Consider the following 19,595-nt stretch of genomic DNA (forward strand, 5'->3'; position numbering starts at 1 on the left):
GAAGCAACTGGTTTTAAGGCACCAGTAACCCGCCATCGCCTCCATCTCCTGTCAGTAGAAACGGTTCTAAGTCACACATGAGGGCCAGGAGTTGGACTTGGTTGTCCTAGACTATTTGAGGCGCATGCCATTGGGAGCATTTAATAGGTAGAGGGAGCTTGTCTCCATTATCACCCCCAACTATAACAACCTTAAGGAACCTTTCACCAGGGAGGGGAGTCTAAACTAGAGAGTATATATTTAAGGTGAGAGGGGAAATGTTAAAAGGACCTGAGAAGCAAATTTTTCCACTCTGAGGATGTAGAATGAACAGACACGTTCAAGTGGTAGAGGCAGATACAATTCCTACATTGGATGGGTGCCTGAATAGGAAAGGTATAAAGGGATATGGACCAAACACAAGCAAATCGGACTAGCCACTCACACACAAACTCAGGTCAGGCAGCTCAGGTATGAAACTCAGTTAGCATGGATGAACTGTGCCGAGGGGCTGTGTAACTCTGGGAGTCTCTGTCCAGTAACTCCAATCAGCAATCAATGCACATACAAGGATTTTTCAGTAGACCCAACAATAACAGTCAATAATTAACCAATTCTTTTCAAATTGCACTTAAACAGTTCCATTTTTGGAAACTCCATAAAATCTTACACTGGTCTTAACAGAGATTTCCATGCCCAGACTTATCCCAGATTAGAGAAATGTTAGACCATGCCTCTGTAAGAATCACACATAAATGTTATTATGTTGAGTGAAAGGCACTGGACAATATTTGAACATCCTTTCCAAATGAAATTCTACATCCACATATTCAAATGCATAAACAGAAAACCATTATGACATTAAGGTGCATAGAGTCTGGAGAATTACCTTCTTTAACAACATTTTTGCTCAATTCAAAATAAAGTTTTAACTTCTATTGACTCAGTGGCCTCAATGATAGAGAGCAGCTTAAAGGATAATTGAAGAGAGCGGGTAAGAACTCTTGTCCGGGCATTGGGAAACCACACAAAATACTTTGACCAGAGCAATTACCAGACACCATCACTAGGTGTCACTATTCTCCTTTGTAAGAAAGATGAACTTTTGCTGACAATGACAGAATCCTAATCAGCTTTAATATCATTGCTATATGTCGTAAAATGTGCTGTGTTGCGGCAGCATTACAGTACCATATGTTAAAAACTATAAATTGCAATAAGAAATATATATTAAAAATACATTAAATAAGTGCAAAAGGCAGCAAAAATTCTGAGGTAGTGTTCATGGGATGCTTCATTGCCCTTTCAGAAATCTGATGGGAGGGGCAGAAACTGATCCTAAAGCATTGAGGATGTGTCCTCTTGTCCCTGATTGTGGTAATAAGAGGCACCTCGTTTTCCGTTCAACTACCATGTCCCTTGAGAACCACTGCTCTCAAAGTTCTGACCTGCAACCCAAACCGCTGGGAGTGAGACACAAGAATCAAAGCAAGAGTGACTGAGAAGCTACAGAAAGGCATGGAGCTTTTTTCTCAATGTAGTCCACACAAACAGCCGGTCAGGCAGCATCTCTGGAGAGGAATAAACAGTCGACGTTTCGGGCCGAGACCCTTCATCAGAACTGGAAAGGAAGGGGGAAGAAGCCAGAATACAGCACAAGTTAGATTCTACTAATGAAAGTGTTTCTTGTAGTGTTGTCATATTTGTAGAGGCAAATCTAACTAACGCTGTAAAAAAAAAGTGACTTCAAGTGACTTGAAATACATTATGCTTCAAAAGAAGCGTCAATTTAAACAACAGAATGTAAAAGTAGTAATGATTCTAATTTGCCCGTGACTATTCAAGATACAACATATTTCCTGCACTCTGTTTCACAAAGCACGATAATATACGCTTGCATTTGTCTGAAAAGTTGAAAAGTGCTCCCCCTTCTAAGCCATGTCATCAAACGCAACAAGAAGTTATCTGGAGATACTGAGACAAATACGGTGTCTTTTCATTTCGGGTCTTTGCGCTTCAGGCAAGAGGAAATGGCTTGCAGCTTTGCATCTTTCCATATGTTTATTTTACTTGTTGCTCTTCAGCTTTTAAAGTTGGAAACCAAGTTCATTAAACACATTAGACTGTATTCTTAGTTCTGATACAAACCAGTCTCGAGGCACATTCTGCCTAGACCCAGTGTTCTGCAGGGATCCGTTCCGGGACCACTCGACTCTTTGCTATTTTTCTAAATGACTTGGATGAGGAAGTGGGAAGACGGGTTAGCAAGTTTGCAGATTGCACAAATGTCGGTGGTATTGTGGACAGTGTACAAGGTTATAGCAGGACATTGACAGGATACAGAGCTGGGCTGAGAAGTAGAAAATGGAGTTTAATCCAGAAAAGTGTGAACTGATTCACTTTGGAAAGTCAAACTTTAAGGTAAAGTACAAGGTTATCGGCAGAATTTATAGCAGTGTGGAGGAACAGGAGGATCTAGCATCCACACCTGCAGATCCCTCACAAGGTTACCACGCAAGTTAATAGGGTGCTTAAGAAGGGGTATGGAGTGTTGGTCCTCATTAGTCGGAGGACTGAGTTCAAGAGCTGCAAGTTAATGTCACAGCTCTATAAAAATCTGGCTAGATCACTTGGAGTTCTGGTCTCCTAATTATTGGAAGGATGTGGAAGCTTTAGAGAGAAGCTTTCTGCAAGCCAGAATCATTAAATGATAATTTCAGGTGTAGAGGCAATTTCTCAGGATGCTGCCTAGGTTAGAGAACATGTCTCATGAGGAGAAGCTAGGACTAATCTCTTTGGAGCAAAGGAAGATGAGAGGTGTTTTGATAGAGGTGTACAAGATGATAAGAGACACTGCTGGAGTATACAGCAGAAGATTTTTCCCCCAGAGCAGAATTGGCTAATATTGTCAGGCATAGTGTTGAGGTGAGCGGAGAAAAGTACAGAGGGGCTATCAGAAGAGAAGTAGGGTTTTTTTCCTTAAAAACAGAGTGTAGTGGCTGCATTGAACGTACCACCGGAGGTGGTGGTAGAGGCAGATTCATTAGGGAGATTTAAGAGACTCTCAGATGAGCACAGGATGAAAGAAAAATGGAGGGACATTGAGGAGGGAAGAGTTAGCTTGATCTTATAGTAGGTTTTAAGGCTGGCACGACATTGTGGTCCTAAAGGGCCCGTACCGTGCTATACGTGCTCAGTGTTCTACGCTCCAGTCAACATGCCAAACCCACGTCGGCAGATCTGTCACATTCCACAAGCCAGAATCATCAAACTCATAAGTTCAGGCCAAAGAAGAACAGATATATATTTAACTCAACATGATACATCTATCTTGCCTTCTACTAGTTGTTGACAAGTTATAACCACCTGTCTCAATGCATTAACCCTCAGCAGCGCCGGGCACGGCAAAAATTAAAGCTGAAAGAACAGGATGACTGTACAGATGAATGAGCGGCTGAGTAACTGGTGCCGGGGGCAGGCCTCCAGGTTCTTGGATCATTGGGACGTCTTCTGGGGCGGGGTGACCTGTACAAGAGGGATAGGTGCATCTAAACCGGAGGGGAACCAATGCTGAAATCACGCTCGATTTCTACATGCAAGTGAAGTTTGGATAGGTACATGGATGGGAGGAGTATGGAAGGCTGTGCTCCTGCTGCAGGTCAATGGGAGTGGGCAGCTTATATGGTTCGGTATGGACTAGATGGGCTGAAGGCCTTGTTTCTGTGCTGTACTTTTCTATGACTCTATCCCAGCCAGGAAGTTTGCAAGTGCTCTATGGGAAGGTTTAAACTAGTTTGACTGGGAAATGAGAACCAGAGAAGCAGGTCAGAAGGTGGAGGGATGGAGAAGATAGATGACAGGCCCAGTAAAAATGGGCAGGAACAAAGTAATAGATACGATGGAATAGATAGTTTGAAGTATGTGTATTTTAATACTAGGAGTATTATGGGTAAAGGTGATGAACATAGAGTATGGATCAGTACTTGAAACTATGATGTTGTGGCTATTATAGAGACTTGGTTGAGAGAGGAACAGGAATCAGTGCTTAATGTCCCAGACTTTTGATGTTTTAGAAAAGACAGAGAGGGAGGTGACGTGGAGTGAAGTGGAGGGGGAGAAAGAGTTGCACTACTAATCAGGGACAATAACACAACTGCATTCAGAGGGGACATTTTGGACATAATGAGTCTTTATGGGTAGGTCCATTCACAAGGGTTTTTTAAATCAATATGTAGATGGTCCAACAAAAGAGGCATCATACTGAACTGGGTGTTTAGTAACGAGCCTGGCCTGGTCACTGACCTTCCAGTGGTTGAGCAGTTAGAGAACAGTGACCACAACTCCTGAAGCTTCAAGGTAACAAGAGACAAGGATAGACATCGCCTAATTAGGGAGAGCCAGCGCAGTTTTGCTTGGCGCAAGTCATGTCTTATTAACTTAATTGATTTTATTGAGAAGAACAACTCTGAGATTCATCTTCTCCAGATAGCCACGAGACAAAGAAAGAACATGAAACTCATTCAGAGAGAAGCATCAAGCCCACTATCCGCCAAACTCCACCTTCCCCGCATGAAATGCAACAAGAACATTGACCCCCCAAACCACCTCCCCTCGCACAACAAAACAGAAAGAAGCGGACAAAAAACGAAGTATATAAAAACATTAAGTCTGAGAAAGTCCACAGTCCATAAACACAATAGTCCAATCCATAATACAGAACCACAGTAACATCTTCCTTCATCAATGAAAGAGAGAGACACCACAAGCACAGAGGTCTACCTATCTGCCACAGCACGCTGTGCAGTAACAGGCCGCTCAAAGACTCCTTCGCAGCAGTGAACAAAGGGAAGGCAGTCAGCTCCGTACTCTCATTCACCTTCAGCATTTGCCCCGAATCTTCCTCAACAGTTTCATCACCAATAATGGACACGTTAATTGGCAAAATTGAGTTGAACATTGACTCGTGCTCATCTTGAAGTTTCTTCACCTTAAGACCATCCGAGTATGCACTTGCTTGCTGCAATCTTCTTGAAGACAGCGATGCACTGGATCGCTCAAACAATCTCCAGACAGATCAGTTGAAGGTATGGGTGGAGATAACCAAGCCAAAGATGAAGCATTGCACCTTGGTCGGTCAAATGTAAGGACACAGTGCACTGTTAAGGGCAAGATCCCGAACCGTGTACTGAGCAGACTGATTTTGGGGTCCAAGCTCATGGCTTCCTGTAAGTGGCTACACAGGTTGATAAGGTGCTTAAGGTGGCAATATGGCATGATTGTCTTTATTGGTCAAGGCATTGAGTTCAAAAGTCAGGAAGTTATGCTACAGCTTTATAAAACTCCAGTTAGGCCACATCTGGAGTATTGCAGACAGTCCTGGTCACCCCACAGTAGGAAGGATGTCAAAACTTTGGGGAGGGTGCAGAAGAAGTCTACTGTGATGCTGCCTGAATTAGAGGGTATATACTTTAGACAAACTTTGGTTGTTTTCTCTGGACAAGTGGAGATCTGATAGAAGTTCATTATATTATTGGAGGCATTGATAGAGTAGACAATATCTTTTTCCAAGGATTGAAATGTCTAATGCCAGAGGGCATACATTTAAAGTGAGATGAAGTAATTTCAAAGGAGATGTGAGGGGCAAGATTTTTCACTAAGAGGGGGTGCCTAGGATAGTGGCAGAGGGATTTTTTACAAGATATTTAGATGGGCATGTGAATATGAGGGAAATGGAAGATTATGGACATTGTGTAGACAAAAGTGATTAGTTTAGTTGGCCATTTGATAGCTAATTTAATTGGTTCGGTACAATATTGTGAGCCCGAGGTCCTGTTCCTGTGCTGTACTGTTCTATGTTCTAAAAGACTTGAAAGTCAAGGAGTACAAAGAAGTAATTTTCATACATTTTGTACTGAACACTTAGCAAATTTAGTGGAACTTGTTTAAGCTGAAGAGCACTTCGGAGGAGCACAATCCACACCATGCAGTCAGCTATACTCATACTGTGCAAAGAGCATCTCCGAACAGGAATCCAGGCCCATGGGTTGAATCGGAGATCCAGAAATTGAGGCCCATTGGCCGGAAGCCCTGAGACTGTGAACCTCTGCGAGTCTGCTGGGGCAGTCGAAGGCTCAATGCCTGCACGTCCACATCAAATCTGGGTCCACTGGAAGCTGGAGAATATGGACTGTTTTGGAGTTAGAGGACTGTGTATGGGTGTGGAAGGGAGAGAGCAACATTTGCTTTTGCTAATTGTTGTGTTCTGTTTTGTTCAGCTAAGCAGTCTGGCTAGGCGATGCTGGTGCTGGAATACGTGGTGACGTTTGCAAGCTGCCCCCAACTCGCCCTTGAGTGTGTTCGTTGTTAATTCAATCGACATATATCACTGTATGCTTCACAAAGTAAATAAACTTGAATCCTGTTAAGTTTTCCACAAATCATTTCAGATATTGCAAGGAAATACATCTCTATAAGAATAAATGAAAGGCCTAGACAGAGTGGGTGTGGAAAGGATGTTTCCTATAAATTGAATCTTATTAAGAGTGACCTGTTCCCCCTAAATATGCAGGTTCCAATTTACGGAAATTTACCTTTTAGATTAATTACTGATCATTTTACATACTTAGGGGTTAAAATTACAAAAAAAAAGGATTTATTTAAGGCTAATTTTTTACCCTTAATTGATCAGATTAAATGTTTGTTTACTAAATTGTCACCACTGTCTTTATCACTGATAGGTCAGATTAATGCTATTAAGATGATTATTTTACCTAAATTCTTATATATATTTCAAGCGGTACCAATTTTTATTCCCAAATCCTTTTTTGACAATGTCAATTCAAAAATTTCTTCATGTATATATATATATATATATATATATATATATATGGCAGAATAAAAATCCTAGGTTAGGTAAAAGGTATTTACAGAAGTCTAAAAAGGAAGGTGGACTGGCATTGCCAAATTTTAGATTTTATTATTGGGCAATTAATATCCGATATTTGAAATGTTGGCTTTGGGATTTGGATTCATCTCTTAGCCCTCATTGGGTAAATTTGGAAACTAAATCTGTACAGGGTTTTCATTGGGTTCTATTTTAGGGACTTCTCTTCCCTTTGCTTTTTCTAAATTGCATAAACAAATTGACAATCCGATAGCTAAATACACTCTACCTATATGGTTTCAATTTCGGAAATTTTTTGGGTTGAATCAATTTGTTTTAGCAATTCCTATTGTATCTAATTTCTTTTTTCATCCCTCTATTATGGACCAAGCCTATTTAACTTGGAAGACTAAAGGTATACTACGATTTTCCAATTTATTTTTGGATAATTGTTTCATGTCTTTTGAACAATTATCTAATAAATATAATTTGCCCAGATCCCATTTTTTTTTTTTAGATATTTACAGATTAGGAACTTTTTAAACACTGTACTTCCTACCTTTCCAAATCTGGATCCTATGGGTATCTTGGAGAAATTTCTAGAATTAAATCCTTTTCAGAAAGGTGTAATATCAAATGTTTACAATATAATGATGAAAATACGTTCAGAGGCTTCTTATAAAATTAAGAATGATTGGGAAAGGGAACTTAAGTTTACTATTCCTATTGAGAAATGGGGAAAAAAATTCTTCAACTAGTTAATTCATCCTCTATATGTTCCAAACATTCGTTGATACAGTTTAAGGTTGTGCACAGGGCTCATATGTCCAAGGATAAATTGGCTCGTTTTTATTCCCATATAAATCCTATATGTGACAGATGTCATTTTGAGACAGCCTCTCTAATTCATATGTTTTGGTCATGTCAGTCTTTGAAAAAATATTGGAAAGATATTTTTGATATTATTTCTACAGTATTGAGTATTGATTTGCAACACCATCCTATCACCGCAATTTTTGGTTTACCAATGATAGAGTCAATTCATTTATCTCCTTCTGCTTGTTGGATTATTGCTTTTCTTACATTAATGGCTAAAAGATCTATTTTGTTGAATTGGAAAGAGATTAATCCCCCTACCACATTTCATTGGTTTTCTCAAACTATGTTATGTTTAAATTTGGAAAAAAATAGAAGTGTCATACATGATCCTTCTATTAAATTTGAAAAGACTTGGAGGCCATTTATTCAATATTTTCATATGATGTAATATGACCCTTTTCCAAACCTATTTCTTTCTGTTTCTGATTATATACATGTAGAGAGGATCGGAGTTGCTGACACTGATGATTGTCTTTTCTTAGATATTATAAACAGCCCATGTTTCTTTTCTTTTTCTTTTTTTTAAGTTAGTGGTTAGCTTGTTACAGTTCTTTTTTTTTTAGGTTTGTTTGGGGTAATTTTTTTTCTTCTTTTTCTGTTTTTTTTCCATATTGTTATACCTAGTTTGTTTTTTTTTGTCTTGCTCATATTATATTCGTATCATGTATGATTTTGGAAGACTTAATTTTATTGTACTTATTGTTTATGTATCCTTCTATGTTCATTTTAATTTTGTAATCCCAATAATTATATATCCATTTTTGTTATCTCAGTATGTTGATATTAATAGAAAGATTGAAAAAGGATGTTTCCTATAGTACTGTAGTCTAGGCCCAGAGGGCAAAGCCTCAGAATACAATGTCCCTTTAGACCAGAGATAAGGAGGAATTTCTTCATCTAGAAAGTGGTGAATCTGTGCAATTCATTGCTAAGTCATTGGGTATATTTAAAGTGGAGTTTGATAGTTTCTTAATTAGTAAGGGTGTCAAAGGCTACAGGGAGAAGGTAGGAGAATGAAGTTTTGAGGGATAATAAATCAGCCATGATGGAATGGCAGAGCAGACTTGATGGGCTGAATGGCACATCTCTGCTCTTATATAACTCCTATATGGTCAAAATGTTGATTTAGTTTTGAATCCACTCTGTTAAAACCTAACTGGCATTTACAGGGAGAATAAATTGGTCTAAATACTTGTAAGACATTTACCTCTTCAGGTCGACTGTGGTGACATTAAATATCACGCCCTTAAGCCAAAGGATCATAAAGAGCCGCTGGGAGAATGGGCAGTTTCCAATGCTTTCGCCGTCTCCACCAGCCTATACAACACAACAACAACAAAAATGGGTCAGGAACTTCCCTTTTTGGAGATTTTCTGAATGCCTGTCAATTGGGTAACTAACAGAAAAATTAAGGAGCCTACTGCAAATCAACATTCAGTGCTTGATATTTTCACCAACCAGAAGCTGTTCGAGCAACACATGTACTCTCAGTGGCTAATTTTACTAAGCACACCTGTACACCTGCTCATTAATACAAATATCTAAGCAAGTTGCTTTCTCTTTAGGTGGGTCACTGGAATGCGCTGCCAGTGGAGCTGGTGCAGGCTAGTACAAAAGGGGTGTTCTTCAATAGGCATATGAATGGGCAGAGAATGGCGGAATATGGGCCTTCTGTAGATAGAAGAAGTTAGTTTAGTGTGGTGAACTACATATACCTGTCTGGACACGCCCCCTGCTGACTGTTCCTGTGGCTCCTCCCACTGACCGTGGCTCCTCTCACAGACCCCGGTATAAAGGCGATTGAGGCCTGAGCCCGGCCCTCAGTCTCCAGGATGTAGTATGGTGGTCAACTACTGCTTGTTCTTTCTTCCACTCAATAAAAGCCGATATCTCGCCTCACGTCTCAGAGAGTTATTGATGGTGCATCATTTAGTTAGGAGTTTAATTACTAGTTTAATTAGTTCAGTGCAACATCGAAGGCTGAAGGCCCTTTGCATGCTCTATGTTCTGCATTCAGTGGTCACTCTATTAGGTACAGATGTACACCTGCTCGTTAATGAAAACATCTAATCGACCAATCATGAAAGCATGCAGACATGGTCAAGAGATTCAGTTGTTGTTTAGACCAAACACCAGAATGGGGAAGCAATGTGACCTGGATGCCTTTGACCATGGATTGATTGTTGGTGCCAGGACGGGGTGGTTTGAGTTTCTCAGAAACTGCTGATCTCGCTGGATTTTCACGCACAACAGTCTCTAGAGTTTACAGAGAATGGTGCGAAAAACAAAAATCATCCGGTGAGCGGCAGTTCTGTGGGCAAAAACACCTTATTAATTAGAGAGGTCAGAGGAGAATTGTCAGACTGGTTCAAGCTGACAGGAAAGCGACAGTAACTCAAGTAACCAGGGATTACAACAGTGGTGTGCAGAAGAGCATCTCTGAACACAAAACGCATTGAACCATGAAGTGGATGGGCTACAGGAGCAGAAGACCACAAACATATATACTCAGCGGCCATTGCACTAAGTACAGGAAATACCTAATAAAGTGGCTGTTAGCATGTATTCTGGAGATATGGAATAGAGTAAATATTAATTTCAACAGCAATCAATCTTCAGATCTGAATGTAGTTTGTAGATAAGAGTTTAAAATGGAGCTCAGAACAATGGTGTTCTTGGAGCTGCAGACTGGGTCGATTGGAAACAAAGAAAGATTCATTGGCCTGAGATGTCTGCATATGCATGAATGCATCTCAGAGACAGGGGTGATTTTGGGTGTCTGGAGTGTAGGTGTGATGATCTAGGTATTTGAAAACTGTAGGTAAGTGTTGTGGATAAATTGTAGAACATAGAATAGTACAGCACAGTACAGGCCCTTCGGCCCACAATGTTCTGCCAACCCTTAAACCCTGCCTCCCGTATATCCCCCCACCTTAAATTCCTTCATATAGCTGTCTAGTTGTCTCTTAAATTTCACTAGTGTATCTGCCTCCACCACTGACTCAGGCAGTGCATTCCACGCACCAACCACTCTCTGAGTAAAAAACCTTCCTCTAATATCCCCCTTGAACTTCCCACCCCTTACCTTAAAGTCATGTCCTCTTATATTGAGCAGTGGTGCCTTGGGGAAGAGGCACTGGCTGTCCACTCTATCTATTCCTCTTAATATCTTGTACACCTCTATCATGTCTCCTCTCATCCTCCTTCTCTCCAAAGAGTAAAGCCCTTGTTCCCTTAATCTCTTATCATAATCCATACTCTCTAAACCAGGCAGCATCCTGGTAAATCTCCTCTGTACCCTTTCCAATGCTTCCACATCCTTCCTATAGTGAGGCAACCAGAACTGGACACAGTACTCCAAGTGTGGCCTAACCAGTGTTTTATAGAGCTGCATCATTACCTCGCAACTCTTAAACACTATCCCTCGACTTATGAAAGCTAACAGCCCATAAGCTTTCTTAACTACCCTATCTACCAGTGAGACAGCTTTCAGGGATCTGTGGACATGTACCCCCAGATCCCTCTGCTCCTCCACACTACCAAGGTATCCTGCCATTTACTTTGTACTCTGCCTTGGAGTTTGTCCTTCCAAAGTGTACCACCTCACAACTCTCTGGGTTGAACTCCATCTGCCACTTCTCAGCCCACTCCTGCATCCTATCAATGTCTCTGCAATCTTTGACAATCCTCTACACCACCAACCTTTGTGTCATCTGCAAACTTGCCAACCCACCCTTCTACCCCCAAATCCAGGTCGTTAATAAAAATCACGAAAAGTAGGGGTCCCAGAACTGATCCTTGTGAGACACCACTAGTCACAACCCTCCAATCCGAACATATTCCCTCCACCACAACCCTCTGCTTTCTGCAGGCAAGCCTTGTAACTATAGAGTTGCCCGACTGTTACCTTTGATCTTTGGCATATAAAAATGTCATGTGATATTGGATCAGGGAGGCTTATTCTTCAGTCTGATGTCTGCTCATTTGACTGAATAAACACTTCTATATCCACCAGCTTCACTGTCTCTCGTTCACAGCCACAACAGTGGCCACGGAGTGTAGCTCTACCAAAATAAGTATTTGATGAACATAAGAGATTCTGTGAATGTTGAAAATCCAAAGTAACAAATTTTAAAATGCTGCAGGAACTCAGCAGGACAGACAGCATCTACAGAGAGGAACAAGCAAACAATGTTTCAGGCCAGGACGCTTCATTAGGACTGTCCATTTCCCTCCTTTGATGCTACCTGACCTGCTGAGTTCCTCCGGTATCACCATGTGCACTGGTCCACATTTCCAGCATCTACAGTCCCTTGTATCCCAGTATTTCCAGCACCAAGTCTCTTGTTTTGTAGAATTGTGCTGTCTTTACAAAAGAAAGCTTAAATAATTCAGCTGAACTCCCTAATAAGTCATTAAGGATCCCCACCTCCCAGGACATGGCCTCTTCTCATTGTTACCATCAGGAAGGAGGAACAGGAGCCTAAAGGCACACACTCAATGACTGAGGAGCAGCTACTTCCCCTCTGCCATCCGATTTCTAAATGGATATTCAACCCATGAACACCACACTACTTTTTTATTTCTATTTCTGCAATACTTAAAGTACTTATTATACATACAGTATATACTGTAATTCAGTTTTTTTCTGTATTTATCCTGTATTGCATTGCACTGCTGCCGCGGTTAACAAATGTCACGATGTTGGTGTGTTGGTATGTTGGTGATATTAAACCTGATTCTGATTGTGATAAGTCAAGGTGGTGTAGCAGCTATGGAGACCTGGTTCAATCCTGCACTCTGCTGTGTGCTGGAGTGGTCTGAGTGCACGTTTCCTCTGCTCGTTCCAGTTTCCACCCGTATCCCACAGTGCAGATCGATTGGTTACTTCAAATTACCCCTGGTGTAAATGAGTAGCCAAAGGATTCAGGACCAATTGTGAATATAATACAAGGGATAAATGGGAAGGTGGGATGGCTCAATGGATTGACTCAATGGACTGAAAAGTCTATATTGTGAAAAATAATTTTTAACATTCATCCAATTATAAAATGGAGGCTTTCAGATCTAGGAAAATGTCATTAAAATGGAAAATGTTGCTGAGTGAGTAAGTTGCTGGTGGTCCAGTCATCTCTGGAAATATTACTATATTTCAGACAGAATTTCCAGTTAATTTTTGCACATTGTGTGATCCATGGGCACAAGGGGAGCAGACAAACTCCACACAGACAGCACCCGAGATCAGGATCGAACCCATGTCACTAAAGCTGTAACACAGTTGCATTACCTGCAGCACCAATCCCTTTCTAGCAAATAGTTCAAGTTCAATATATTGTCCTTCAACCATACACACGCATGCTGCCAAACGAAACAACATTCCAAGGTGCTTTCCCACCACTGTCTCTAAGGAGGTTGTATTCTCTCCGTTACCCCACGGGTTTCCTCCACGTGCTCCTGTTTCCTCCCACGTTCCAAAGGCGTACCAGTTAGTTGGTTAAGTGGACACTGTAAATTGTCCCATATTTAGGCCGGGGGAGGGGAGGTGGGTTTTCTCGAACAGCCGATTCTGTGCTGTATCACAATAAATAAATAATCACAGTACATGAAACACACACACACACACACACACACCACATAAAGTAATATCACCACAAATAAACTGACAAATAATAAGGTGCACTTATAACACAAGTTAAAAAGGAAACTGCATGAAGGTACTCACATTTTACACTTGATGAGACCTGGGTGGCGTCAGGGAGTTACATCACCTTAATTAATTAATTAATTAATTAAACTACCTGCGTCTCAATGTCACCAAGACCAAGGAGATGGTGGTGGACTTTAGGAGACCTAGGACTCACATGGAGCCAGTGATCATTAATGGAGAGTGTGTGGAGCAGGTTAAGACCTACAAGTATCTGGGAGTACAGTTGGACGAGAAGCTAGACTGGACTGCCAACACAGATGCCTTGTGCAGGAAGGCACAGAGTCGACTGTACTTCCTTAGAAGGTTGGCGTCATTCAATGTCTGCAGTGAGATGCTGAAGATGTTCTATAGGTCAGTTGTTGAGAGCGCCCTCTTCTTTGTGGTGGCGTGTTGGGGAGGAAGCATTAAGAAGAAGGACGCCTCACGTCTTAATAAGCTGATAAGGAAGGCGGGCTCTGTCGTGGGCAAAGTACTGGAGAGTTTAACATCGGTAGCTGAGCGAAGGGCGCTGAGTAGGCTACGGTCAATTATGGAAAACCCTGAACATCCTCTACATAGCACCATCCAGAGACAGAGAAGCAGTTTCAGCGACAGGTTACTGTCGATGCAATGCTCCTCAGACAGGATGAAGAGGTCAATACTCCCCAATGCCATTAGGCTTTACAATTCAACTGCCAGGACTTAAGAACTTTTTAAAGCTATTATTAATGCTTTTTGAGCTAGTGATTTAGATGCATATCATATTATTACTGAGTTAAGTATTGTATTGTATGTAATGAGTTTTTGCTACAACAAGTGTACGGGACATTGGAAAAAATGCTGAATTTCCCCATGGGGATGAATAAAGTATCTATCTATCTATCTATCTATCTATCTATTAACAATTGTGATTAAATTACCAGTTTGCCATTTAAAATCTGGTTTGTCAATGCTCTCCTGGGGAATAAAACCCACAGCCTTTCTTTGATCAGGTCTATTTATTACTGAACGGTAGTTTAGTTGCAATGGCAGGGATTTCCAGTCAACATATCCATGACTTTTTAAAGCTTCCTCTGCTTTAAATCTCTGTGAAGCTCACAAATAATCCTTAAAATAAGTTGGTGTTCCTTGCAAAGAGAAGTCTCTTTAAATGAAAAGATTAATTAAACTTCAAATTAAAAGGAATCACAAAAATGCAATTTGAGATCAAATACAGGTGTCAATGACCAAGGTAGCCCGTGCTATCATCGCTGAAATAAAACAAGGCAAGGTTGGGACAAGAGGGCCTGCAGGTACTGGGAAGTCCTGAGCAACGCACACAAAATGCCACAGGAAGTCAGCAAGTCAGGCAGCATCTATGCAGGGAAATGAGAAGTTGACATTTCTGGCTGAGACTTTTCACCAGGACTGAAAAGGAAGGAGGCAGAAGCCAGAATAAAAATATGGGTGAGAGGGGAAGGAGGACAAGCTGGCAGGTGACAGGCGAGGAGGGAAGTGGTGAGGAGGAAGTCCATCGTTAAACTGTTGCTCTAGGTAATCCTTATGCTTTCTCCAAAGTCATCTCCTTTAGCAACTAAAGCACTGAGGTATGTTAACAGCCAACTTGTCCTTCTGTAAGCACGTTAGTCACTGATAGACATTGCTAACGTTTGAACAAAGCATGACATTTAAAGTTTAAAGTAAATTTTATTAGCAGGTTATATATATGTCACTACAAACAACCCTGAGATTCATTTTCCTACAGGCATACTCAGCAAATCTATGGAATAGTAACAAGACTCAATGCTAGATCAACCAGAGTGCTGAAGACAACAGACTGTGCAGATGCAAGTATAAATAAATAGCAACAAATAACTAGAACATGAAACAACAAGAGAAAGTCTTTAAAGTGAAATGATAGCTTGTGGGAATATCTCAATAGATGAGTGTAGTTATCCCCTTTTTTCCCCCAAGAGCCTTATGGTTGAGGGATAGTAACTGTTCTTGAACCTACCCGAAACAAAATTCCATAAAATAGTTCACATATATCAAAACAATTTTAAATTGTTTTTATTTATCAAGACTTACCTTGACAAACAATTCAATCTCTGGATAGGTGTAGTCAGTTGCCATCGAGTTAGATGCAGCCATGCTGTGGGAAAGCACAGCTAAATAAACCAAACAGACTTATCAAACTGTAACTCTCAAACTCTTTTTGCTCAAATAGTGATCAGCATCAAGGAAGACTCATTGCAACTTCCGTCACCTTCATTCCCCCCTCAAATAAATATGGAGATGCATGTGAATTTGTATTGCCATTATATTTCAAGAGACACACAGTTGCTGAATGTACAGAGCAGCATTCAACTGACAAGACCTGAAGCAAACTTGCTAAAATATGTGTGTGGGTGTCAAGCTGAATCGGTGGAGATGATGATGTCAATTATTGGTCTTCAGCCAATCTTACAGCAAAAAATGATGCAAATATAGATGTAAAGGGTTCAAAATCTCATGGAGGTTTAATTGCTTATTTCTCGCCATTGCAACAGCCTGAAGATGAACCCAAGAGCACACAGCCCACTGTCAGAGCTGGCCCTGAGATGTGTTTGGGACCATCGATGGTGGAGGAAGCCAAGTCATTGGGTATTTTTAAAGTGGAGATTGATAGGCTCTTGATCAGTAAGGGAATCAAACGTTACAGTGAAAAGAGGGGTTGAGAGGGATAATAAATCAGCCATGATGGAATGATAAGCAGACTTAATGGGCTGACCGGCCTAATTCTGCTCCTATGTCTATGGTCTTATATTTGAGCCATATCTGGAGTTGTGTATAGTTCTTGACCTCCTTATGTAAGGAAGAATGTGAAAGCACTGGAAACCATTCAGAGAAAGTTTACTAGATTAATACATGGAATAGCAGTTTGCTTTTGAGGAAGGGTTGGACAGGTAAAGCTTACGCCCACCAGAACAAGGGTTCCCAACATTTTTTATGCCATGGACCAATACCACTAAGCAAGGGGTCCTTGAACCCCAGCACTAGAGAAGCAAGAGTCTGCAGATGCTGGAATCTGGACCAAAAGGAAATAAATGGTCTCAGCTTGAAATGTTGACTGTCCATTTTCCTCCACAGTGCTGCCAGACCTGAGATTAACTTCATTATTTGTCACATCTACACTGAAACACACAGTGAAATGCTACGTTTGCATCAGCAACCAACACATCATAGCACACCCACAACTTACCAACTCTAACCCCTTTGGAATGTGGGAGGGAACTGCGGCACCAGGAGGAAACCCACACAGTCACGGAGAGAACGGGCAAACTCCTTACAGACAGCAGCAGGAACTGAACCCCAAACTTACAGCATTACGCTAGCCATTACACTATCCTGCCGCCCATTTCCATTTCTTTCCACAGGTCCTGCCTTACCTACTAAGTTCCCCCAGCAATTTGTTCTTTTTCCCCTGCTTGCATGCACTGGAGTTTAGAAGGGTGCAAAAAAGACATCATCAAAAGGCAATACCTCAAAAAGGCAGCATCTATCATTAAACCCGACACCCCCCACCCCTCATCACCCAGGATGTGTCCTCCTCTCATTGCTACCATTAGGGAGGAGGTACAGGAGCCTGAAGACACACACTCAACGTTTTAGCAAAAGCTTCTACCTCTCCACCATCAGATTACTCAACTGACACTGAACCAACCCTTGAACACTACCTGATTATTTTTGCATTACTTAATTTATTATATACATATACTTCTTATTGTAATTTATAATACTTGTACGTATTACACAGGATTGCTGCTGCAACAAAATTAATGTCAGTGATATTAAACCTGATTCAGAAGAGTCTTGACAGGACGAGTGTGGAGAGAATTAATTCCTACTGTGAATCTGGAATAAGGGAACACTTGTTAAAAGATAAGGAGTCACGCATCTATGACTGAGATATTGTAAAATTGATGCTTTCAAAGATCGACAGCCTTTGGAACTCAAAAGACAGAGTAAGCAGATTCTTGGGATATTTTAAATACACAATTGAGAGGCAAGGAAGTGAAAGGTTACTGAGTGTAGCCAACAATGCAGAACTGAGCTTACAGTCTGATTAACCATAATCTTATTGATGACAAACTCAAGAGGCTGAATCCTCTCCTTCTGCTGCTCCAAGCCAATATCTATAAGTACTGTACCGCTCATTTTAAATTTATGCTTCCTGGCTCAGTGTCAAAGGGAAAAGAAGCTATCTAGCTCCCATTATTTTATGCATGATTAACCAATTAGCATGCACTAACACCATGAAGAGAAGCATGGTATGAGTGTATGCTTTCTATTACTTTGTTAATTAACAATTAGTTTACTATGTACACCTGCTCATTAATACAAATATCTAATCAGTTGAGATGCCAGTGCAGATGGCTTATGCGAGCCCAATTGCAACATTTAAGTAAAGTTTGGATGGGGGCATGGATGGGAGGGGTATGGACAGCTCTGGTCTGGGCAGTTTAAATGGCTTTACACAGACTGAATAGGCAGGAGGGCCTGTCCTGTGCCATGCTTTTCTATGACTCTAATGAATCATGCAGCAGCGACTCAACACATAAAAGCATGTAGACATGGTCAAGAGGTTCAGTTGTTGTTGAAACCAAACATCAGCGTGGGAAAGAAATGTGATCTAAGTAACTTTGACTGTGGAATGATTTTTTTTTGGTGGCAGATGGGGTGGTCTGAATATCTCAGAAACTACCGATCTCCTGGGATTTTCATGCACAACAGCCTCTAGAGTTTATAGATAATGATGCAAAAAAAAAAGCACCCGGTGACCAGCAGTTCTGTGGGCAAAAACTCCTTGTCAATGAGAGAGATCAGAGGAGAATGGCCAAAGTGGTTCAAGCTAACAGTAGCTCAAGTAACCATCAGCAGTGCTGTGCAGAAGAGCATCTCTGAACATCCTACACATTGAAACTTGAAGTGGATGGGCTACTGCAGCAGAAGGCCATGAATACACAGCACTGTGCGAGTCTCAGGCACTTGTGAAGAAAAAAAATCTGTAAAGCGAAGACGCTTTCAAAATAATGAAAAGTTTTTAAGTCTCAAAAAAAATTATTACAAACGGTAAACATTAAAAAACTAAATCAAATTAATATTTGGTGTGACCACCATTTGCCTTTAAAACTGCATCAATTCTCTTAGGTACACAGTCATGCAGTTTTATAAGAAAATCGGCTGGTAGAATGTTCCAAGCATCTTGGAGAACTTGCCACAGATCTTCTTCCGACTTTGGCTGAATTACTTGCTTGTGTCCCAGACAGCTTCAATGATGTTGAGATCAGGGATCTGTGGAGGCCGTATCACCTAAAACTGTATATACACACACACACGCACACACATGTTAGAGTGATTTTTTGGGTTTAGGTCATATTATAGGCCCAAGACTTTTAAACAATACTGTACACTCAGTGGCCACTTTAATAGGTTCAGGAGGTACCTAATAAAGTGGCCAGAGTATCTACAAGGCATTCTCTCACACAATGAAAAATGCAATTGATTTGAACAAAAAATTCAAAGGTCAAACAAAACAATGAACAAACACGAGTTGCTAATATGATTTCCAACAACCAGGTTCAAAAATATTCCAATATGAATATATTCATGTTCTTTTCCTTCTGTGTAAGAAAATGTCTTTGAAGAACTTGTGATTTACTGCCAGCCTTATTTATCTCAATTAAAGTGCCTCATTCTGTATTTCTCTTTCATGCTTCCAAAACTAAATGTCTATCAAGCTCTCTTCCCACACACACACAATGAGAGCAATGATTGTTTCTGACTTTAAGCCTCACGGTGTAGGTTAAAAACATGAAAAACTGCTATTATATGCTTTGTATTCAGAAGCTTAACAGCCATGTTGTTAACATAACTAGCTGGTGAAATAATGATTTTCTGAATAATGCCTTTCTTCCACTTTTAACTGTTGGGTGCTTTTCTTTCTCTGAAAATTTTAGTAACTAGAATTCCGAAGTTTTTTTTGTGGGAAAACGTTAAGCATAAAACAAAACATAAAAGTGAAGGAATATTTTCATCTTAGAATTAATGGAAGTCCTTTTGATTTCTCTTCATCCTACAAATGGTCTGCATTGTAAAGTTTAATTTGCAGGTTTGAGTTGCTGGTGAGGAAGACAAATGCCGCGTTAA

At 40.7% G+C, this 19,595-nt stretch overlaps 1 protein-coding gene across 3 annotated transcripts in view; it reads right to left on the reverse strand.

The window, feature by feature from the left end:
• LOC140727496 (chloride intracellular channel protein 5) overlaps positions 1–19,595 on the reverse strand; it is a 68,881-nt gene that overhangs the window by 20,539 nt on the left and 28,747 nt on the right. For 2 of the 3 annotated variants that reach the window (XM_073044856.1, XM_073044854.1), the window contains exon 2: positions 8,949–9,058. In XM_073044856.1, the coding sequence (XP_072900957.1) occupies positions 8,949–9,058 (110 nt within the window). Of the gene's footprint in view, positions 1–8,948; positions 9,059–15,494; positions 15,559–19,595 lie in introns of all 3 variants that reach the window. The other variant, XM_073044855.1, reaches the window with a different exon arrangement.

The sequence above is a fragment of the Hemitrygon akajei genome, chromosome 5 (assembly GCF_048418815.1).
Source record: "Hemitrygon akajei chromosome 5, sHemAka1.3, whole genome shotgun sequence".
NCBI classification, from domain to species: Eukaryota; Metazoa; Chordata; class Chondrichthyes; order Myliobatiformes; family Dasyatidae; genus Hemitrygon; species Hemitrygon akajei.